This window comes from Salvelinus alpinus, chromosome 3 (assembly GCF_045679555.1).
Source record: "Salvelinus alpinus chromosome 3, SLU_Salpinus.1, whole genome shotgun sequence".
In the NCBI taxonomy this organism is placed as follows: domain Eukaryota; kingdom Metazoa; phylum Chordata; class Actinopteri; order Salmoniformes; family Salmonidae; genus Salvelinus; species Salvelinus alpinus.
The window spans coordinates 22,338,744-22,363,493 of record NC_092088.1 but is presented as its reverse complement, the minus strand read 5'-3'; the positions used below and the strand labels follow the sequence as shown (position 1 = coordinate 22,363,493).

Sequence of the window (24,750 nt, the reverse complement as noted above, 5' to 3'; positions counted from 1 at the left end):
CACACACACGTCCTATATTTTAAAAAAGAAGAGAAGAAAACACACACATATAAATGCTTTAGAAAAAACTAGGACAACACACTACATAAAACAAACACAAATCAGTAGACCTAATAGCATGACCAAATCCAAAGCATTGGGCAAACCTCCAAAGAATTCAAAGAAACGATCATGTGGAAAAGTGAAAAGCTTTTATTAATGGACAAACATAGCATAGGGCCCTAGGCCTATATGACAGACAGCAATAGCCTATACAGAATATAGGGGTAAAGGTATGCTAGAGCGGAATGTTGTCCTATATTGCTAAATTAAAATACCAGAGCATACCTGGTTCTGGAAGACTTCTGCAGCCACACTATTTATCCAACAAAACGTCACTGAACAGGAATGAGAATCATTTTGCTTTTTACTTGAAGCTGACATCTTTTGGGGACGTAGTGGGGCACAGTAGGTGATCCCATCTGGTTGCGTGTAAGCGCACATATAACTTTGCTACAAGCCCGTATGTTCTGAAGGAATGTAGAGCCAGACATATCGCATGATGCATTTGTCCCCTCAGCTGAGCTGAACCTGAACCAGAGACACTTTTGAGGAGATGGAATTGTATACTTTACCCATACGTTGTCAATGGGCCGCGCAGCCTATTCTGGGCTATTCTGGGACAAGGAGAGCTCTCCTTCAAGGAGTAAATGGGAGTCAATTGGGCGCTAGCTCAAAAACCCAACATTAACATGCATTTCGTGAACAAGAAGTACAACATTGCAAATATTTTCCGATATGTGAGATACTTAGCTTGTTCCATGTAATATCGTATAGCTTTGGAATCGTAACGTTGCGTACTTTTGAGGAAAATAGCAGGTTTCTCGATTGCGTGACGATTAGTTTAGCAACCGTGTGACGCAACATAACAACATTAACGCGAGTGGTCGACAGGCTGCTGGGTGGAGGCTTATACCTAAATCATGGTCCAATGGGATTCCGATCTCCTACTTTCTCGAACATCTCTGCCTGAAGCTGAGCTAAAGGTTGCAGACACATTCGATTCGACTTTTCTGCCTGTCTCCGATTCAGGAATGTACATGTGAAAGAAACGATTCTGTGAAATGGCATCATGCGATACAATGTTGCTGTCCAAGTAGGAGTCAAACAAGAACGACAAAGCAGCGGGAAAAAAATCCTGTAATATCGCTTGTTTTGGATATCGCTAACTAGCTAGTTACGGACGTTGGCCCAACAATAACACGGTATGTATCTAACTAGCTTGTTAGTAACGCAATGTTCCTTGTGTTTTTCTTTGTATTTCTTGTCATCTATACATGCATTTTTGTATTTATGTAACTATATTGTTTATTTAGCCTTCTATTAAGAGCATCTCTTTACGACAGTACCGGGGGTTTTCAATCAGCTGATTTGTAGACGTTAACATTGTTATTGGGAATTAGGGTTTAGGAATTATATATATGTTTTTAAAGGTATGTTGTTTTTGTCCACTAGATAGACACAGCCGCTAGATAAGTGTCATACAAATTGGGATAAAGGGATGGGCTCCAGTGATCAAGACAAAGCTTTTGACAAACACATGTTAATGCTCTCGTGAGTACTCACTGTACGTTCACGTTCCATTCTTCCAGGAAGTTCTATTCCTCACTGGTATCATTTTTTCCTCTGTGGCAATTTGTCTTACTGTCAACAAAAACCTCAGTAGACCCTGTGATTGATTTCTGAGCTGGTGTCAACACACCATAAATGTAGATGTAAGCTAAAACAGTCTTGTGATCTCTAAATTGTGTGACTCGGCAGGATGTGGAAATACTTTTTTAGTCAGTCTCTCTTCTGTCAATGAATGTCACTATCAATAGAATATTGTACTGACAGCCCTTGATGTGTTTGTTTACTTAAATTATGTCAAATGCCACCTAAATGGATAATAAAGGGGGCTGGCAATTGCAGAACTACAAGGAGCACATGTGCGCCTAAATTGAAACATGTAGTCTCACACAAATACATTTAGGAGCACAAGGACAAATATTTGAGGTAATAAAGCTAGAATCGTAAATTTTTCTAGACGCACTGGTGCTCCTAAAATAAAATTGTAAGTACAGCAAAATATTTATATGCAAGTAAAATGGTCACACTGTAGAGCCCTGTAACAATGTGTTTTTCATGGGGTTGTTTGTTCAGCTTGTTGTTGTCAGCATAACCACCGGAGATATCTTATGTGTATGTCACAGCGTGTCATGTGGGAGTAACTCTCATCCCTGGAGGCGAGATGTTAGCCACACAGACCCCAGATACAGGGCCAGAGGCAAAAGACGTCAAGCAGGTAGGCTAAACCTTTTTTACTGTTAATGGCCCACCCAATCCCATAAACCACTTCCATGTGACTCTGAAAAGGTGATCAGATCTGTCTCACAGATACTGTTTTAGTGACACATCGACCCTGTCTATGCGTGAGCAATGTTAGTATTTTAACAATAAGCCTAAGTGAATATTTATTGCTTACTGGGATGCCCTGATTTCCAGTTCTTACAGTCATTGAAGTCCAGGTTACTATGTCAAACACCTTAGCCTATATGACATGGCATAGTTATTCACGTTAGTGACCGTGTGGACAAGTAGCTGGGGTTGCGTTAAAATTCAAAAATTTGCATTTTCAAAATGCAGACCATCAAAAAATCTGTGTTTTAAACCAGTTCAATAGCGTTTTATATTGAAAGAAAACAGTGTTTTTTTTGCTTCAATAGAGTCATCAGGTGTTTGCAACTATAGTTTTCCTTCGCAGAAAATACATTAGTGCAACTCATTCGACAGAAAATGGCTTCATTTTCATCAGATGAGAAGTGCAACACTATTTGGCTAATAGTCACAAGTAAATGAGCTTACAATGAAAAAGCAAGGTATTTTTGGCAAAAACAATGCATGGCCAGATCTTTAGAATGTTTATCATAGAAAAATGCAGCCAGCTACATTTCTTAATGTTTTGCTTGAAGTTAATCTTGCATTTTACTGGAGAAAAGTACAGGAGAAAAGTAGCGACGCATCAGTCAGAGCCCTGTCTGCTGATAGAATGCCCGTTCATGAATTTTCATCCAAGTGAAGTGCAACTGAAGCACAAAATTAGTCTGATGCACAGCAGAAATTACAATAAGAGGCATTTTAGATCTGCGTTCACTAAACGCAACAAGATATTTCTTATTCGTTTTTTATCATTTTTTTGCGTGGAAAAACAGAATTCTGCTTTAATGCGGCCCCTGATGTAGTGGCGTTTTTATGTCACAGTTAGTGATTGCACTACTTTATAACAGACGGTTTAAACTAAGTGACTAAAATAAGTTTCAGATATGGATTTTATGTTTAAGTGGTGTAGGCTATCTTTGCTGTTCTAGTAATAGACTGCAAAACACACCATTATATGATGCAAAATGTCTCATACCGCCTTTGTTTCTGTATTTTTAAAGTTATACATCTTGAAAACTTGATTACTGACATGCAAAACAATTTGGGTCTATATCAATAATGGGCTATGAATCAAATACTGAAAGATAGTTTTTGGGTGGAGTTTTCCTTTAACTTCTTCGGGCTAGGGGGCAGTATTCGGAAGTTTGGATGAATGAGGTGCCCAAATATACTGCCTGTTACTCAGGCCCAGAAGCTAGGATATTCATATAATTGGTAGTATTGGATAGAAAACACTCAAGTTTCCAAAACTGTTAAAATAATGTCTGTGAGTATAACAGAACTGATATTGCAGGCGAAAACCCGAGGACAATCCATCTAGAATCTTTTTTTCTTCAGCTCACCACTGATTACAATGGCTGGGAATGGGAATATAAAAGGAAGACCTCCCAGATTGCAGTTCCTACGGCTTCCACTAGACATCAACAGTCTTTAGAAAGAGTTTCAGGTTTGTTTTTTGAAAAACGAGCTAGAATTTGTAGTTTTTCTAAGTGGCTCCCATTTTGGCTGTAGTGTTTGTTGCGCGTTCCGGTGAGGGCGTGCACTTCGTTATTTATCTCCAGTAATGGTCTCCGGTATTCTCCGTCTTAAATTGTATTGTTTATTTACATATTGGGGTACCTGAGAATTGATTAGGAACGTTGTTTGATATGTTTGGAAGAAGTTTATTGGTAACTTACGGGATTCATTTGTATGCATTTTGAACGAGGGAAACCGGTGGATTACTGAGTCAAGCACGCCAATGAAACATACTTTTTTGGGATATAAAGAAGGACTTTATTGAACAAAAGGACCACTTGTTATGTAGCTTGGACCCTTGTGATTGAAGATCTTCATCTGGTTGCAAAGGTAAGTGATTTATTTTATCGCTATTTCTGACTTTCGTGATGCCTCTGCTTGGTTGGAAAATGTATGTAATGCTGTTGTGTGCGGGGCGCTGTCCTCAGATAATCGCATGGTGTGCTTTCGCCATAAAGCCTTTTTGAAATCTGACAAAGCGGCTGGATTAACAAGAAGTTAAGCTTTTAAATGATGTATGACACTTGTATTTTCATGAATGTTTAATATTACGATTTCTGTCATTTGAATTTCACGCTCTGCAGTTTCACCGGATGTTGTCGAGATGGGACGCTAGTGTCCCAATTTAGAGGTCGACCGATTAATTGGGACGCTAGTGTCCCAATTTAGAGGTCGACCGATTAATCGGAATGGCCGATTTAATTAGGGCCGATTTCAAGTTTTCATAACAATCGGAAATCGGTATTTTTGGGTGCCGATTTTTTATTTTATTTTTACACCTTTATTTAATCTTTATTTAACTAGGCAAGTCAGTTAAGAACACATTCTTATTTTCAATGACGGCCTAGGAACGTTCTGCCTCGTTCAGGGGCAAAACGACAGATTTTTAACCTTTTCAGCTCGGGGGATCCAATCTTGCAACCTTACAGTTAACTAGTCCAAGTATATATTTTTAAACCTGCATATTTAGCTAAAAGAAATCCAGGTTAGCAGGCAATATCAACCAGGTGAAATTGTGTCATTTCTCTTGCGTTCATTTCACGCAGTCAGGGTATATGCAACAGTTTGGGCCGCCTTGCTCTTTGCGAACTAATTTGCCCGAATTTTACGTAATTATGACATAACATTGAAGGTTGTGCAATGTAACAGGAATATTTAGACTCATGGATGCCACCCGTTAGATCAAATACGGAACGGAATAAACGTTTTGTTTTCGAGGTGATAGTTTCCAGATTAGTCAAAGGTATATGGTTTAGAGAGAAATAGTCGACGCGTTATAATTCCTGTAATAACTTGCGGCTGAACTTGAAAGGGGTTCCTTCGTTATTTTACCGTTCATGTCTTCCATAGAGAATGTCTTGATCTACTACAAATAAGGTCTGTGTTTCGCGGAGGAGCAGACTGACAGGGGACCATGCAGACAAGCTCTGCTTTCTGCACTACAACCTAAAACTTCTTAACTGGGAATATTGAAGACCCATGAAAGCTGGTGGTTTGTTTTAACATATGTTCTCATGTTATTTGAGACTAAATTGATTTTATTTATGTATTATATTAAGTTAAAATAAGTGTTCATTGTTCATTCAGTATTGCTGCAATTGTATGATATATATATATAAATACTTTTTTTAAATACTTTTTTTTAAATCGTCCCGATTAATCGGCATCGGCTTTTTTTGTCCTCCAATAATCGGTATCTGTATCGGCGTTGAAAAATCATAATCGGTCGACCTCTAGTCCCAATGATCTGTAATTAACTGAACTCTGTTGATGTTTGATTTATGCTAGATGTTGTGCAATGTAGTCTGTGGGATAAATATCATAGATAATCAATAATATGCTGTCATTGTCAAGTTTTACCGACAACGTCAATGAGGCAAAGGTTTGTTTTATTAATTCAAATTGTAGGCTAGTGTCCACTGTTCCTGTTTTCTGGGGGAAATAAAGATACAAATTGTTCCTATTTGTAGTCGGGTTGGTAGAACTTCTGCTCATGCAAGTTAAGTAGGTTATGGCATAAAATTGATTTTCTCTGGCCCTTTTGCCAGTGTCAGCTGACATCAGGCGACTAGTATGTGTGTCAGGGTGTTTCATATTCACATGGCTAATGACCCATCTCGAAGTGATGACACATCTTTTCTGCCATCATTTTGTTTCCAATATCTGGGGAAGTCCATTGTGAAATTGTGTCACTTCAAACAGTTGAAGACATTTGGAAATGTTTCAGCTGTTGGGCTGTGTGATTTAACCCAATCTTAAAATTTCTTTAGTGGATTAAGGAGAAGTTGGCGTGGTCACTCAAGGCGTTGCAGAAGCGCTACGTGACAACCGATGTCGTGGTGACCAGCGAGGATGGTGACGCCAACCTGCTGTGCTGCGCACTGGAGGCCATCTTTATCCATGGCATCAAGAGCAAATATGTTCGCTCCGAGGCCGGGGGACGCGGCAGGAAAGGGGGGTCCCGGGGACCCCTCCCCCAACCTGTGTTCTGGAGCCTGCTCAAGACGGTCACTCACGGGTGGGTGGATGCCTGAAGCTGTACAATGATAATCCCACTTCCCCTATAGATAGCCCTACAGGCGCCTCTCGTGCAGTGTCTCCACCCTCAATCACTTTAGTGTGCTAGAGAAGTTGAAGTTCAGATAATGGGATGTTTATATCCTCTTATGTTGCAATAAGTGTGTATAACAAATCACAGAATGTTATTCAATTACAGTAGTAAAGCAGAATGCTATTTATTTACAGTAGTTAAGCAGAATGTTTATTTACAGTGGTTAAGCAGAATGCTATTTATTTACACAAGTTAAGCAGAATGACAATAGTAAAGGTTTCAGATCAGATGGTGTAGCTTGTTTCAATATGTGTAGTGTATACTGTACATGATACATTATGTAATGTCTCCTCCTGGTGCCCTCAGTGATGTGATCACGGAGCTGGAGAAGCTGAGCTTCGTGGGTACGGACACGGGTCGCTGCCGGGCCTGGCTGCGGCTGGCCCTCAACCACGGCCTGATGGAGTGCTACCTGGCCTCCCTGTTCCGCGAGGGCTCCAAACTGCAGGCCCACTACCAGCCCTCCGCCCTGCTTCTGGACCCTGAGGAGCGTGAGGTGCTGCTCAGTTACATCCAGGGCCTGGCCTCCCTCACCTTCAACCTCTCTTACAAATCGGCCGTGCTCAACGAGTGGACCACCACCCCTCTGGCTCTGGCTGGCCTCTGCCCTGCCGCCCAGGCTGAAGCGCTCGACCTCCCCTTTCTCACCAATCGCAAGGAATCCTGGGATACGGTGTCACAGTCGTCCGGCGGGTCGGATACGGTTGAAGTGCAGCGAGGGGGGCCAGGGGTACTGGGGAAGGGGATTGGGGGGGTCTCAGGGTTTAAGACCCCACTGAATTCATCCAATTTGAGCCTGGACACCACAGGGTCGTCTCAGCTCTCCTCCAGTCTGAGCTCTGACAGTCTGCTTCAAGGTCACGATCCCAAGAGCCCAGACAAGGAGACCTGGCCATGTGACCTGGAAATCTCCAACATGGAGAAGAATGGCAATGCCAAGAGGCCTCTCAAAGAGTAAGTCATGTGTGGGTGTTGTTAGTGTACCTGTGCTAATACATGAGGTCCTTGGCAGATCACCAAAGCAGTATAAGACATGGCCCCAAATAATTTCTGCATTTAGCAAATGCTTTTATCCAAAGCAACTTGAGCTCAATGCCTGTAGGCATACTCATGCAAGAATGAAACCCACCGCAATTATGGTGATGCAAGCAACATGATTCGACGAACAATGTTTGAAGAAATGTATTAAATGCTTAAAGGAACTGTCTAACATGTTGTCCCTTGTTTCATTTGGTGATTTCTGACGACCTCTGACATCTCCTATTTTCTGTAACCATGCAGTGTTCTGGCAGACTTCAGGGAGAGTGCCCATTCCAGTCAGGACTCCATGCGCGAGGATTCGTACGTGTCCACCCCAGGGGCAGACCACCTCTCTGAGAACACTGCCTTCAGTGGCTCCGACAGCGAGACCCAGGGGCATGTCACACATCTCACTGGCCCCTCTAACCCTGCTTCACTGGGGTCAGACCAGGAGGAGCCTTCCACTAAGACCCACGTCCCCTCCAACGTGTACTCGCACATTGAAGGGCCCTCCAGTGACTGTGTAGAGAGCACATCGACAACTCCTCACCTGCCTGTCACTGAGACGCCACAGGAGAAAAAAACAGAATATTCTGTTAAGAGCGCCTCGGCGCCTTCAGCCCACATGAACCTACACCGCACTACCAGCGTGCTCAGTCGGACGGTGTCTACAGACTCAGTCGCAGTAAATTTAATCTCTCTCTTATTCTCTCCCATCCCTCTTGTCTTACTCACTCATCATGTGATTTACCTTAAAGAGCGACTGCCTTTTAAAAGCAACGAATCCCTTTGAAAATGGCCTATGTGGCATCGATATGAGTCTGAAACAGTTATTATCGTGTCAAAATTGACGACGAAGTGTAAGTATGATAATTTTGGTCATAAAGTCAGTCTAGCCTAAAACGGAGTTTGTAGCATCCGTGCGTATAACAGGTAAGTTACCGTTTGGTTTTGATGATGTCCATTTGCCTTTAGCATGGGGTGAACAGCTGCGGTGATTGCTCTCTATCCAAAAGCATAGACAGTGAGACAGACCTGCCCAGCAGCTCTGGCTTTGTTTACATAAGACATGTTGCACATTTTTTTACTTGAGAAGTACTGCACCAAACATCCTTTAGTTAGGTGTATAATTGTGCAACTAAAACATCTTCGACAAAAACATCTAAATTAATTATCGATTTCTTGAGTTGTCTTAGATTCATTCTGGGGATTTTAAAGAAGTGAAATAGGCTTCCACGTCTACCGTGTCTAATTTGTCTAATGAGTAACAGAAAAAAACGTGCCAATCGGCGTGTTCAGTCGCTCTTTAAGTTATTTGAGTTCTGCTTGACCTTTGCCCTAGATAATGATATAATGATATATTTTCCACTGTAGTCTAGGCTGCATTAGTAGAATTGATATTGTGCAAAGCTTTGCTAAATAGTAAAGCATCTGTGGGCTTATATGGTTACAAGCTGAAACAATTATTTCCAGATTTGCTAAATTAGCAACCAATCACCACTAAGACCCATTTACCCTTTCTTAGCATTCCCACTCCTGGATCTCTGAGGATGACATCTATAAGCCACACCTTGAGGAACTGGCTGACCCCGATGACTCTTTGCTAGGGTCTGGCCCAGCTTGTGTGAACGGATTTACCTCTCCCCCTCCAGAGCCCGAGACCCCCCAGTCTCCCCCCAGCGTGGTTCACCGCAGGCAGATAGGTAAGCTCCCAAAACCAGGGACACCAACTCTTCTAGTACACAGAACACCTTGTGATGCAGTCTGTTGTAACCACCATACGAATGGCCTTGGTCATGAGGTGACAGTATGCCAAAGGATTGTTCCTAGTTTTCAGCACATGTTGTTCTGGTCTTTGTCACACTTTAGTTCAAGGAAATGAAGATGAACCAAAGACTTGTTTGTTCAATGGCAGGGTTTGTGAGTCATCGGACAGTCCACAACTTCCATAATTTACACTTTGCTAAGCGTACTATTGCAACCTCGGCCAAAATATTCCCAGGAAGCTCCGTTCCTCATTCAGAAACCCTACACAATGATCTCAAACTGTGTTTTTTATATATAATAAAATTCAACACAGACAACCCCTTGCTAACCAAGAGACTGTTGAGTATGTTATGGTGGACTGTCATTACAATTGCTTCACAGGAACCTGGTACAAGTAAGTTTAATGTGGCTAGCTAGCCACTGAATGGCTCTGAATGCGCTGTCTGGCAGACAAAGCTACTACTAACCACTTTTGGAGCTAACTAGTTCCCTCAAGTCGTATCCTGATGTCAATAACAGATGATGTTGTAGTTCTATTCATAATATAGCTAACATACTGTACATTTCAAGAAAACAAGTTATATTAACTGTCTAGCTAGCAAGCGTTAGCAACGTTTGGTGGTCAATGAGACTGAGCTAACAAACAATGTAACAAAAGTACAATTTCGGATTAGAAAAATACTCCAAGGCTCTACATTTCAGGTACCCCTGGTGCACTGTTATTCAGCCATGTAAACCATTTATCTTCTTTTTCATGAAAGCGCTCTGTTTTTCCATAGCTTTCAGTGGCTTTAATGCGTTTGAAACGTGAGCTTGTCCGATGTGTCCATTAGAGCACTGCGATTGGTTGCTCAAAATTATGGGGCGGGGCTTAGCAAAGGGTCAATTGTGAAACAAATATCTAGGCTCAAACCAGGAAGAACCTTTTAGTCCTACCAGTAATGTTAATGAATTCTCTTACCTTTTTGGTATATGATCGTGCTTCCTCGTTTTTGCTGACAACTTCACAGAATTATTGGTACTTCCTCCTTATGGTATGTTTGAACCTCAGTGTTGAATATCATTTTTGCCCGGTTGTTTCATGTTCAGATAAAACCGGTTAGGGTCATTAAAAAGTAAGAAAAATTGGTGGCATGCAAATTTTTATCTGGATAGATAGACAGATTAGACCCACGCACTTTAGAGATCTGTTGTGCAGTTTTTCTATAGCATCCTTGTTGACTTAACTCATTCTTTCTCTCCCTCTTCTCTTTCACTCTTTCTCTCTGTCCTTCAGGCCTCTCCAACCCTTTCCGCGGACTGCTGAAGCTGGGCCACCTGGAGCGGCGGGGCACGGTGGGCATGTGGCGCGACTACTACTGCGAGCTCTCGCCCTTCGAATTCCGACTCTACCAGAATGCAGAGGAGCGTACCTGCTGCGACAATTGCTCCCTGCTGCGTTGCGAGGACGCCCGCGTCACCTCGACCGAGGGCCGCTTCGACCTTTCCTTCCCCGGGAAAAGGCTCCTCATGCGGGCGGCCAACCGCGATGAGGCCGAGGACTGGGTGGACCGCATCGCTGAAGCCGTCAACAAGTGCCGCCCGCTTAACCTCATCGATGACCAGTGGGAGGTGCTGCAGCTCTCTGACAGCAGTGTAACCCCGGATGAATTCCCCAAATCTTCCCCTTCATCCGCCTCCTCCGTACCCACCAGTCCCGAGCGAGGGGGGACTGTGGTTGAGCAGGAGCAACAGCTGGAGCTGGACTGGACGCGTCCCACAGACCCAGAGTCAGACGCCATTAAGGAAGCGGTGCTGTACTTCTGCCAGGACTCCGAGGCACGCAACTGGACTCCTCTCGTCTTCTCCCTCTCCTTAGAGACTCTCAAGGGCTTCCGGATGCAAGACGGGCAGAAGGTGCTGCGTTTCTCCCACCCAATCGAGGGGATCCGGGACGTGGTCCCAGACGTTTCTCTGGGTGGACCAGCCTTCTTTAGGGTCGTAACGGCCAGGGATACGCTCAAGCTGAGGGCCAAGAGCTCTGAGGAGGCACGTGCCTGGAGGGGCCTCATCAGGGGAGCCCTGGACTCCTACCTGGAGAGTGGAGAAGACTGGGAGCCTGAGAGCCCCGGGGTGGCACCTGGGGCGGGAGGGAACATCCACAGACTGGTGCAGCATAGACTGAAGGGGGACGGGGTGCTGCTGGCCCATCTATGCACAGTGCCCACAGAGAAGGGGCTGGACCTTCAGGGCTTCAAGTGTGCAGGTAGCTCTAAATCTCATCAACCTACTAGTTGTTACAGACAATACCACAGTAACAGTAACACTGATGCTCAGATTTTTCATTTTAAAATCTAAGTCAAGCAAAAACAAAGGATTGCAAACAATGCAAATGCAAAGTTTGGTAACAGGATGCCGGCACAAACTGTCATTCTGTTACCAAACTTGCATCTGCACTGTTTTTCAAGTGTTTTTTGTAAAATTTTCAGTGGAAATTGCTAAAAGTGGACCTTGTCCATAGAGTTTTATGGTTTGTTTAACTTTGCAATCATAATTATTTTTTAAAGTGACAAATCTTAGTCTGTGTCAATCTGTTAACGTGGAATTGCCCTTAACCAGGCAACACTTTAGTTTCCATTAAGTTACCCTTACCATGCCGTTAATGGGAGAGACCGTGTATGTACAGTTGAAGTCGGAAGTTTACATACACTTAGGTTGGAGTCATCAAAACTCGTTTTTCAACCACTCCACAAATTTCTTGTTAACAAACTATAGTTTTGGTAAGTCAGTTAGGACATCTACTTTGTGTATGACACAGGTCATTTTTCCAACAATTGTTTACAGACAGATTATTTCACTTATAATTCACTGTATCACAATTCCAGTGGGTCAGAAGTTTACATACACTAAGTTGACTGTGCTTAAACAGCTTGGGAAATTCCAGAAAATGATGTCATGGCTTTAGAAGCTTCTGATAGGCTAATTGACATAATTTGAGTCAATTGGAGGTGTACCCTTGGATGATTTCAAGGCCTACCCTCAAACTGAGTGCCTCTTTGCTTAACATCATGGGAAAAAATGTAAAAATCAGCTAAGACCTCAGAAGAAAAATACTGCACCTCCACAAGTCTGGTTCATCCTTGGGAGCAATTTCCAAATGCCTGAAGGTACCACGTTCATCTGTACAAACAATGGTACGCAAGTATAAACACCATGGGACCACGCATCCGTCATACTGCTCAGGAAGGAGACGCGTTCTGTCTCCTAGAGATGAACGTACTTTGGTGCGAAAAGTGCAAATCAATCCCAGAACAACAGCAAAGGATCTTGTGAAGATGCTGGAGGAAACAGGTACAAAATTATCTATATCCACAGTCAAACGAGTCTAATAGCGACATAACCTGAAAGGCGGCTCAGCAAGGAAGAAGCCACTGCTCCAAAACCGCCATAAAAAAGCCAGACTACGGTTTGCAGCTACCACATGGGGACAAGGATCGTACTTTTTGTAGAAATTTCCTCTGGTCTGATGAAACAAAAATAGAACTGTTTGGCCATAATGACCACCGTTATGTTTGGAGGAAAAAGGGGGAGGCTTGCAAGCCGAAGAACACCAACCCAACCGTGAAGCACGGGGGTGGCAGCATCATGTTGTAGGGGTGCTTTGCTGCAGGAGGGACTGGTGTACTTCACAAAATAGATGGCATCATGAGGTAGGAAAATTGTGGTTATATTGAAGCAACATTTCACGGCATCAGTCAGGAAGTTAAAGCTTGGTCGCAAATGGTTCTTTCAAATGGACAATGACCCCAAGCATACTTCCAAAGTTGTGGCAAAATGGCTTAAGGACAACAAAGTCAAGGTATTGGAGTGGCCATCACAAAGCCCTGACCTCAATCCTATAGAAAATGTGTGGGCAGAACTGAAATAAACGTGTGCGAGCAAGGAGGCCAACAAACCTGACTCAGTTACACCAGCTCTGTCAGGAGGAAGGGGCCAAAATTCACCCAACTTATTGTGGGAAGCTTGTGGAAGGCCACCCGAAACGTTTGACCCAAGTTAAACAATTTAAAGGCAATGCTACCAAATACTAATTGAGTGTATGTAAACTTCTGACCCTTCTGGAATGTGATGAAAGAAATAAAAGCTGAAATAAATAATTATCTCTATCGTTCTGACATTTCACATTCTTAAAATAAAGTGGTGATCCTAACTGACCTTAAACAGGGATCAAATGTCAGGAATTGTAAAAAAACTGAGTTGAAATGTATTTGGCTTAGGTGTATGTAAACTTCCGACTTCAACTGTATTAACGCCTCTCTTATCTGCAGGTTGTCCAAAGGTGATGGGCGTCTCCCGAGGGAAAGCCAGACTGTGTGAGTTCTCAGGGCAGTACTACTGCGACGCTTGTCACCAGGGCGACACCATCGTCATACCCTCCCGCATGGTGCACAACTGGGACCTCGCACCTCGGGAGGTGAGTCTCAAGGGTCTATGGACCACACACACACACACACACACACACACACACACACACACACACACACACATACTATTTGTGCCAAAGTATATCCATGGTCAATAAAAAATAAAAATAAATAATTTTCCATCATAATGGAAACATACCGTAACTTCCTCCTTGCATAACTTTTTTTATTTTACCTTTGACATTGAACTAAACCAGTACTGTTGTCCTTAATATTATTTGTGTTTGTTGTTAAGATGCTCTTGTATGCATCCTTTGCCCTGGTTGTGTAAATGTAGGTCTCCAGGCATGCCCTTAAGCTGCTGGCTCAGATTGAACATGAGCCCCTGCTGAACCTTGACCTTTTGAACTCTGACCTGTGGGAGCATGCCGAGGCCATGGCCCAGGCACAGAGCCTCAGACAGAGGCTGCGTCTCCTAGGAGACTACCTGCTCACCTGCCGCAGCGGAGCATGCAAGAACATCCAGACCAGGTGTGATCCACTTTTGTATGTTTGTATTTTTTGTTTAAAGCTGCAATATGTAACTTTTTGGATGACCTGACCAAATCCACACAGATATGTATGTTATAGAACTGTCATTCTCATTGAAAGCAAGTCTAAGAAGTGGTAGATCTGTTCTATGTGCGCTATTTCTATGATACCCTTAAGGTGCGTTTTTGCGTCTTTTACTTTCGGTTTTGAATACCAGCTGAAAATAAAATAGTTTGGGATATGGAAAATATATTTCACAGCGGTTTAGATGGTACAATGATTCTCTAAACTATGCCTGCTTGTTTTGTCACAAACTGAAATTAAGCGAACTATTTGAATTTTAGCAACCAGGAAATGGCGGAGCGATTTCTGCATAGTGCATCTTTAAGTATTGCAAAATGAAAGTTTATCAAAGTGAGCTGGTTAACATATTGATCCTGCTTCCTGAGAACTCGGTTCATCTAGGTCATTCTTCAGGTTATCTGGACTTGGGCCAAACGGCAATAGATTAATGATTTCCACATACCAGTAAACCTTTATTGTTTAACTATTGTGTTGTTATTTTTCTCTCAAGACTGGGTCCAAGGACATACTTATTAGAATCAAGCCATCTCTACAGTGTCATGGACTTACGACAGGTATCAATACAGTCATTACTTAATTATCCCTGTTAGTCAATTCACTTTTAAATGAAATAATGCACATTATTTACCTGTAAAACTACACCACCAGAAACCAAGTAGATGTAGGTAAAAAGTTTGAATTATCTTTTTCTCTCGTGTGTGTCTGTGTGTGTTTAGATAGCGGAGGGAATGTATGTGGCCTACCTGAACACTTTGATCCAGTTTGCCTCCAACCACGTCCACCACTGTGACCTTTGTACCCAGAGGGGCTTCATCTGCCAGATCTGTCACGCCAGTGACATCATCTTCCCCTTCCAGTTCGACACTACCACCAGGTAGGGCCCTGGCCATTTATCACTTCAATACACTGAAATGGGATCACTCACTGACCCCCCCCCCCCCCCCCCTCACATACTCTCCCTCTGTCTCCCACACAGGTGTAAAGAGTGTAAGGCCGTGTTTCACGCAACCTGCAAGGCCAAGTCGCCTTCCTGTCCACGATGCCTGCGTCTTCAGAGGTACCTCGAGAGAGATCTGCAGGACTAACCGGCAACCCTGCAGGAATGCTCTTTGTGACCCAGTGGGCTTCCCATAGCTGCAGAGACCTATGAAATAACAAACGATAAGAACAGACATTGACATCCTGCTTCTAGTTTCTTTTTTTTCTACATGAACTAACCTCAAGTGCAATTAGGAAGTGTGACTGGACCGACCACAGACCAAACGTGATCAACCGAACTGGATGGCGGTAGAGCCAGGAGCTATTCGTCAACTTGCTCTGACATAGAGAGGTTTCTGCTATTGACATGATTGACAAGGTGAAGCAAGCTGATATGTTCTTACCTCTCTGAATTAGCTCTACGTCTTGAGTGTCCAAGCCAAGGAATCATATGAACAATATAATCCAGTAAAGGATGATGCCAAGAATCTCCTTGATGGAATTTCTATGACATTTATACATTGATGTTGTTGTCATTGTTTGGGGGCTTGTGGTGTTTTGTTACCTAGTTATTTCATGTTTACAGGAAATGCTCGCTGTAAATTTGTACAGAACTTTCTGGGAAGCTCAAAGGAGCAAGTCACTCATAAAATAAATATTAAACTGCTTCCAGTTCCACAAGACGGGATACATATATACACCTGCACTTGAAAACGTTCTCAAACTTAGATCGTGCCTTCATTTTGATTTTTAACTTTTACACTCAAAAACATAATGTTACATTGATTGTAGAATTGTGCATCATCCAACATCACTGAAGTTGTGACACAAACAGAACATTAAGAAACGGGCGATTTTAGGTACTGTAGGGTCAAAGCGTAGATTGTCATTATTGAATGTTAGTTGCCAAATGTCAACATTTGTGAGTACTTGAATCTTGATACAAATCCATTCATTCAGAATGGGAATTTCTTAATTAATGCCTTGATGTTATCACCATCTGATATGTTCTGACCACATAAAGAAACATTATTCTGCCCAAGTTATAATAGCTAGTCATTAATTAGATGCATTGGGTTAGGATTTATTCTCCACTTTACCCTGAAACCCTTTTGCTGCAAAATATCAGTCTAGTTCCAGGCTAACATTGAAAAGAAGCTTATAGTCTTGAGAAATTTGTTCCCTACCCATTGTGGTATCCTACCAGTATGATAAGCCATATGAAATAATAGAATGTTAATTAGCATAACAAAAAATGCTTATGTTTCAGCAAAACCAAAAAGCAGCTTTGTAGAGTGACTGTTGGTTCGTTAATGTTCTTGCTTCGTAACTGAACTTCTCAATGTTTCAGGATATTCTAAATAATTTTTCATACTTGCACCTTAACACATTGGTATGACTGTTTATCCTGTAGTTATTTTTATTCAATAGTTTCAGCCAGTTGTCCTCCCAGAGAAATTGTGATTCTTTCAAAGGGTATATGGCCTTTATAATTATTTAATGTATAATTTTGTGTGGGAATGCTTTTACCATTCAACCATTGTGAGAAGATGTCATTATTTTAAATGTTAACTGAAGGAAACGGATGGCTTTCCTGATATCTGATGCCGAGATCATGTAAGACGATGTGTAAAGCAGAATTACATACTGAAAGCAGAGTCCTAGAATTATGTTACACTATGCCACTGGGCTCCAATGGTTACTCACGAGGTGCCATTACATCTATTTTTCCCATGTTTTTATGACATATATCAAGGTTTAATTAGTAGTTAGACTGACATGTACACATTCACAGCTAAAAGCTGAATTGCAGTATACAGACAAAAAAGAAAGAAAAAAGTGGAAGAAAAAAATAGGGCATGAAGTCTAGTCTTGACAGCTTCCGATGGGGATTGTTCTTGGTGTGAAGGTCTCTATTTGTGTGGTCATTTTATAAATGCTAATTATTATATTATGATCAACATAAGAATAAAGACTATCTAGTTATCGTTCGCTTTGTAGTTCCATTGCATCATTCACATTTTCCAAAATAGTTTGTGTGTACTATTGTACTACCAGTGGTGTAAAGTACTTAAGTAAAAATACTTCAAAGTACTAGTTAAGTCATTTTTTGGGGTGTCTGTATTTTACTATTTTACTTCACTACATTCCTAAAGAAAATGATGTACTTTTTACTCCATACATTTTCCCTGACACACAAAAGTATTAGCTACAGTTGAAGTCGGAAGTTTACATGCACCTTAGCCAAATACATTTAAACTCAGGTTTTCACAATTCCTGACATTTAATCCAAGTAAAAATTCCCTGTCTTAGGTCAGTTAGAATCACCGCTTTATTTTAAGAATGTGAAATGTCAGAATAATAGAATGATTTATTTGAGCTTTTATTTCTTTCATCACATTCCCAGTGTTTCAGAAGTTTACATACACTCAATTAATATTTGGTAGCATTGCCTTTAAATTGTTTTACTTGGGTCAAATGTTTCGGGTAGCCTTCCACAAGCTTCCCACAATAAATTGGGTGAATTTTGGCCCATTCCTCCTGACAGAGCTGGTGTAACTGAGTCAGGTTTGTTGGCCTCCTTGCTCGCACATGTTTTTGTTCAGTTCTGCCCACAAATTTTCTACAGGATTGAGGTCAGGGCTTTGTGATGGCCACTCCAATACCTTGGCTTTGTTGTCCTTAAGCCATTTTGCTACAACTTTGGAAGTATGCTTGGTGTCATTGTCCATTTGGAAGACCCATTTGCAAACAAGCTTTTACATCCTGACTGATGTCTTGAGATGTTGCTTCAATATATCCACATAATTTCCCTTCCTCATAATACCATCTATTTTGTGAAGTGCACCAGTCCCTCCTGCAGCAAAGCATCCCCACAACATGATGCTGCCACCCCTGTGCTTCACGGTTGGGATGGTGTTCTTCGGCTTGCAAGCCTCCCCCTTTTTCCTCCAAACATAACGATGGTAATTATGGCCAAACAGTTCTATTTTTGTTTCATCAGACCAGAGGACATTTCTTTTGGAGCAGTGGCTTCTTCCTTGCTGAGCGGCCTTTCAGGTTATGTCGCTATAGGACTCGTTTGACTGTGGATATAGATGCTTTTGTACCTGTTTCCTCCCGCATCTTCACAAGATCCTTTGCTGTCATTCTGGGATTGATTTGCACTTTTCGCACCAAAGTACATTCATCTTTAGGAGACAGAACTTGTCTCTGTCCTGAGCGGTATGATGGCTGCGTGGTCCCATGGTGTTTATACTGGCGTACTATTGCTTGTACAGATGAACATGGTACCTTCAGGCGTTTGGAAATTGCTCCCATGGATGAACCAGACTTGTGGAGGTCCACAATTTTTTTCTGGGGTCTTAGCTGATTTCTTTTGATTTTCCCATGAAGTCAAGCAAAGAGGCACTGAGTTTGAAGGTAGGCCTTGAAATACATCCACAGGTACACCTCCAATTGACTCAAATGATGTCAATTAGCCTATCAGAAGCTTCTAAAGCCATGACATTTTCTGGAATTTTCCAAGCTGTTTAAAGGCACAGTCAATTTAGTGCATGTAAACTTCTGACCCACTGAAATTATGATACAGTGAATTATAAGTGAAATAATCTGTCTGTAAACAATTGTTTGAAAAATTACTTGTGTCATGCAGAAAGTAGATGACCTAACCGACATGCCAAAACTATAGTTTGTTAACAAGAAATTTGTGGAGTGGTTGAAAAACGAGTTAATGACTCCAACCTAATTGTATGTAAACTGCCGACTGTACGTGATGAATGCTTAGCAGGACAGGAAAATGGTCCAAATCATGCACTTATCAAGAGGACACCTGGTCATCCCTACTGCCTCTGATCTGGCAGACTCACTAAACAAATGCATCGTTTGTAAATCACGTCGGAGTGTTAGAGTGTATACCCCTGGCTATCCGTAAATTTCAAAAACAAGAAAATGTGCTGTCTGCTTTGCTTAATATAAGGAATTTGAAATGACTTCTACTTTTACTTTTGATACTTAAGTATATTTTAGCAATTATATTTACTTTTGATACTTAAGTACATATAGAACCAAATACTTTAAGACTTTTACTCAATTAGTATTTTACTGGGTGACTTTAACTTTCTATTAAGCTATCTATGCATTTACTCAAGTATGACAATTGGGTACTTTTCCATCACTGTATTATTTTAGAATTTTCATTGCTTTCATCAGATTGAAGTAGTGTCCAGCAAAGTATACTGCATCAAAAAAGCCTACAATTTCTCATCAACATACAGTTCTAAACCGACCGTGTCGCACTCCAGTCCAACAGGTGGCGATAAAGTCGTGCACCCCCAATAACATCAAGGCGAGTGTATGTCATTTCCGGTTTTTCTGTTTGTACACTCGGTGTATATTGTGTAATTTATTGATAATATAAACATGTTGATATTAAATCAATCAATCACTAAATCACTTGTAATACACAATAAGTAGAACTACTCTAGATGAGGTGTAGAAAAGTGATAGCATCTGAAAACAATTATAGTAGTAATATAGTAATGGTGCAGAAGGTAATACGTGCATTAAACCCAAAACTAACTGGTAAATGCACCACCTAGCCTCGTGTTCACCTGGTTTCTCTTCTTAATTTATTTAACCAGGTAGGCTAGTTGAGAACAAGTTCTCATTTACAACTGCGACCTGGCCAAGATAAAGCAAAGCAGTTCGACACAAACAACACAGTTACACATGGAATTAACAAACATACAATCAATATAGTCTATATACTGTGTGTGCAAATGCTTACTGGTGTATTGTTTACATTAAGATATTCAATATACCCAACAGAATACTACTGCAATTTAATTTCAAAATCAAAGTAAGCCCCGTAGTAAAGCAAGGTGTCAAAAAAAGTTATTGATACTTGTATTGTTCCTCTCCACGGAACACATTAGTAAAAGGCGAAAGATTTACGCGACATGAAGAGAAAAAAAAGCGTACGCCTAACATTGGGAAGGGATTCAAGGATTTCCCTTTTCCTATTGCGGTAATACTAATCTCGCTGCCCAGAAACAAATCTCGTGCCATGTTCAATGTGTACAGTCATAACTATGTAATGCATAACAGGATAGTAAAAAATATATTCCTGTTTTAATATATTACAGTGGAAAACAAAATTATTTTACACGACGTGCATGATGGGTAACTACAAACGCATGCGCAGTTGGATTTGCACTTGCTTAACGGCAGGTGGCACTCTTGTGCTGATTTCGCCGTTCGTTTGAGGCTGTCAGGTTCTGAAATCAACCACGTATCATTGAAACCCAGCTTTAGTTCCAAAGAGAAAAATTATAATGTAAAATGAAATAAACAACAACTGGGTCATTTTATCTTAGGTAAAGTCGAAGTGTCCCCACCAAGATCTTAGAATGTTTACCATGATAACTTTTAATGACAGAGATTATGGAGGAATTTCTTTCTCTACCTGTCTGATCATGATTCCGTGCAGCACATATTTACACTGAACAAAAATATAAATGCAACATTCAAAAATGTCAAAGATTTTACTGAGTTACAATTCATATAAGTAAATCAGTCACTTGAAATTAATTAATTAGGCCTTAATCTATGGATTTCACATGACTGGGAATACACATATGCATCTGCTGGTCACAGATACACCACATGGACAAAAGTATGTGGACACCTGCTCGTCAAACATCTCATTCCAAAATCATGGGCATTAATATGGAGTTGGTCCCCTCGTTGCTGCTATAACAGTCTCCCCTCTTCTGTGGAGGCTTTTCACTATATGTTGGAACATTTCTGCCAGGATTTGACTCCATTCAGCGACAAGAGCGTTAGTGAGGTCCGTCATTGATGTTGGGCAATTAGGCCTTGCTCGCAGTTGGAGTTCCAATTCATCCCAAAGGTGTTCGATGGGGTTGAGATCAGGGCTCTGTGCAGGCCAATCAAGTTCTTCCAAACCGATCTCAACAAACCATTTCTGTATGGACCTCATTTTGTGCACGGGCATTGTCATGATGAAATAGTAAAGGGCCTTCCCCAAACTGTTTCCACAAAACTGGAAGCACAGAATCGTCTAAAATGTCATTGTATGCTGTAGCGTTAAGATTTCCCTTCACTGAAACATGAAAAAGCCCCAGATCATTATTCCTCCTCCATCAAACTTTACAGTTGGCTCTATGCATATGCTCTTCAGCACTCGGCGATCCCGTTCTGTGAGCTAGTGTGGCCTACCACTTCACGGCTGAGCCGTGACGTTTACACTTCACAATAACAGCACTTACAGTTGACCGTGTCAGTGTTAAGAACCTGAACACGCTGTCGTACACGTCAATCCAGAGCATCCCAAACATGCTCAATGGGTGACATGTCTGGTGACTCTGTAGGCCATGGAAGAACTGGGAAAAAATATTTCTTCCAGTTATTGTGTACAGATCCTTGCGTTATGTGGCCTTGCACTATCATGCTGAAACATGAGGTGATGGCAGAAAATTAATGTCACGACAATGGGCCTCAGGATCTCGTCACGGTATCGCTGTGCATTTAAAATTGCCATTGATAAAATGCAATTGTTTTCGTTGTTTGTAGCTTATGCCTGCCCATACCATAACCCCACCGCCACCATGGGGCACTTTGTTGACATCAGCAAATCTCTCACCCACACAACGCCATACACGCCGTCTTCCCATTCAGTTGAAACCTGGATTCATCCGAGAGGAGCATACTTCTCCAGCGTTCCAGTGAACATCGAAGGGGGGCAGTCGGTTACACCGCCTAACTGCAGTCAGGTCAAGACCCTGGTGAAGACGACGAGCACGCAGATGAGCTTCTCTGAGAACGTTTCTGCCGGTTCGATTGTGAAAACCCACAGTTTCATCAGCTGTCTGGGTGGCTGGTCTCAGACGATCCCGCAGGTGAAGAACCCAGCTAGACCAGTTCAAACGTTTAGCTAATAGTAATACAGATACATATCTTGCTAAAATACATAGCGTACATCACGCATAGGTTTTCAATAGGCCTAGCCGATCTGTTTGTCTAATCCTTTCTCCTTCCATCTGTCTAGACCCCTAGCTACTCACTCGGTCTGCTGCTGTGGATATTCGCCCCGCGCTGCTTGTGGCTCACGAGTAGAGGTGTCTGGACCAGAAAGACCCAGAGCCCTCACAGATTAGAGGGAAACAAGAGCTCAGTCAGTCAACAAGTCAGGACAAAAAGCAACTTCAAGAACTGCAGTCTGATATCTCCCCTTTCCATTCCATCCTGCTGTTGGGAACCAGTTGAAATCTCTCCGGGTTCAACCACTGACAGTAAACAACCAAATTTGGCATCTCAATGATGTGCCAAGTTTTTTCTCAATTTTATTACTATATTACTCCATATTACATGTACAATTTACATGTGGAAATAAAGAATGCACTTTAACCACAGGCTAAATCTAAACAAATGGAACATTAACTTTAGCAGATCTGCAAAACACTGACAGGTTGCTTCCAGGTAGGAGATGTACAAAAAGTAATGTACAAAAACAGTCCAATTTAGACACGTTTGTGTATCTCCAACATGTGCAAGTAAAGAAAGTGCACTAGATAGAAGATGACACCAGAAACAGTCAAGGAAGACATAGCCCTGTGTGTGTACTGTGAGTACAGCCTCTCTTTATTTATAGATCACTGATCAGGGAACTAAAGATGCCTTTTTGCCACACAGGAAACGGTCATGTTTTCTTCCTCTTGGGCATTCTCCTCATGGGTTTGTCGTTAGTGTGTTCCATAGTGTGAATTGTCAGATGCTTGGTTAATATATTTCTGTCGCTAAAACATTCGTCACATACTGTGCACACAAAGCTTTCTCCCCTGTGTGGCTCCTCATGTGCAATTATGTATTTCCACTCTGATTGAACACTTTGCCACACTGATAAGGATCCTCCCCTGTGTGAGTCATCATATGTCTTTTCATTTTAGTACTCTTGTTGAAATTTTCACCACAAACATGACAAAACTGTGCTCCAATGTGAATTTTAAAGTGATTGATCAAACTTTATGTGGACTCAAATCTTTCTCCGCACATACCGCAAAAATGTTATTCATCCCCTTTATGCGCTTGCACATGTTTAAATCAAAGAACCCATTTTGTTAAAAGACTTCCAACACACCTTACAACTAGGACCAGCATGACCTTGACCGGTCGACTTCAGCTGGGACATAGACTTCCTGACACACTTGATCTTATGGGAGCTTTGTCCTCCATTCTCCATCCATTCAGGTCTTACACCCTGAGCTGCGAAACAGTAGTAGCTGGATGTTGGTTCTGTTTCTCCATAGCTCTCTTCATCCGACACTGTTTCAATCTGTTCATTTGAGTCTCTTATTAGAGAATCCATCTCTCTGTTTTTCTCAATTGGGGCATGGTAAAGATGTAAAGACTGAGTAGGGTCCTCCTGGTCATAGTCACTTTTCTGACAGAGATGATTGAACAAGTCTTTGAGCCCTCACTGCTGCTCGATCATCCTATTTTTCCAACTTAATTGAGGAAAATAAGAACAATCTGAAATTTCTTTTTGATACTGTCGCAAAGCTAACTAAAAAGCAGCATTCCCCAAGAGAGGATGGCTTTCACTTCAGCAGTAATAAATTCATGAACTTCTTTGAGGAAAAGATCATGATCATTAGAAAGCAAATTACGGACTCCTCTGTAAATCTGCGTATTCCTCCAAAGCTCAGTTGTCCTGAGTCTGCACAACTCTGCCAGGACCTAGGATCAAGAGAGACACTCAAGTGTTTTAGTACTATATCTCTTGACACAATGATGAAAATAATCATGGCCTCTAAATCTTCGAGCTGCATACTGGACCCTATTCCAACTAAACTACTGAAAGAGCTGCTTCCTGTGCTTGGCCCTCCTATGTTGAACATAATAAACGGCTCTCTATCCACCGGATGTGTACCAAACTCACTAAAAGTGGCAGTAATAAAGCCTCTCTTGAAAAAGCCAAACCTTGACCCAGAAAATATAAAAAACTATCGGCCTATATCGAATCTTCCATTCCTCTCAAAAATGTTAGAAAAAGCTGTTGCGCATCAACTCACTGCCTTCCTGAAGACAAACAATGTATACGAAATGCTTCAGTCTGGTTTTAGACCACATCATAGCACTGAGACTGAACTTGTGAAGGTGGTAAATTACCTTTTAATGGTGTCAGACCGAGGCTCTGCATCTGTCCTCGTGTTCCTAGACCTTAGTGCTGCTTTGATACCATCGATCACCACATTCTTTTGGAGAGATTGGATACCCAAATTGGTCTACACGGACAAGTTCTGGCCTGGTTTAGATCTTATCTGTCGGGAAAGATATCAGTTTGTCTCTGTGAATGGT

General features: G+C 41.7%; 1 protein-coding gene and 1 non-coding gene across 3 annotated transcripts; one reads left to right on the top strand and one right to left on the bottom strand.

Moving 5' to 3' along the window:
• Positions 1–983: 983 nt before the first annotated feature.
• On the top strand, positions 984–17,360 carry LOC139570300 (pleckstrin homology domain-containing family M member 1-like). 2 transcript variants are annotated; one of them, XM_071392074.1, is made up of 12 exons: positions 984–1,244; positions 2,232–2,323; positions 6,246–6,493; positions 6,893–7,540; positions 7,868–8,291; positions 9,132–9,309; positions 10,650–11,618; positions 13,681–13,826; positions 14,114–14,307; positions 14,882–14,945; positions 15,108–15,265; positions 15,368–17,360. In XM_071392074.1, exons 2-12 carry the CDS (start codon positions 2,270–2,272, stop codon positions 15,474–15,476), a joined length of 3,192 nt encoding a protein of 1,063 aa, XP_071248175.1. In that variant the 5' UTR covers positions 984–1,244; positions 2,232–2,269; the 3' UTR covers positions 15,477–17,360. The 2 variants fall into 2 exon arrangements, with proteins under 2 accessions (XP_071248175.1, XP_071248174.1); XM_071392073.1 differs by having other exon boundaries at positions 14,114–14,322.
• A 2,873-nt stretch (positions 17,361–20,233) lies between these two features.
• On the bottom strand, positions 20,234–20,350 carry LOC139571694 (U5 spliceosomal RNA). The gene has a single exon (XR_011674333.1). It is a non-coding gene; the product is annotated as a U5 spliceosomal RNA (small nuclear RNA).
• Between the last annotated feature and the right edge of the window lie 4,400 nt (positions 20,351–24,750).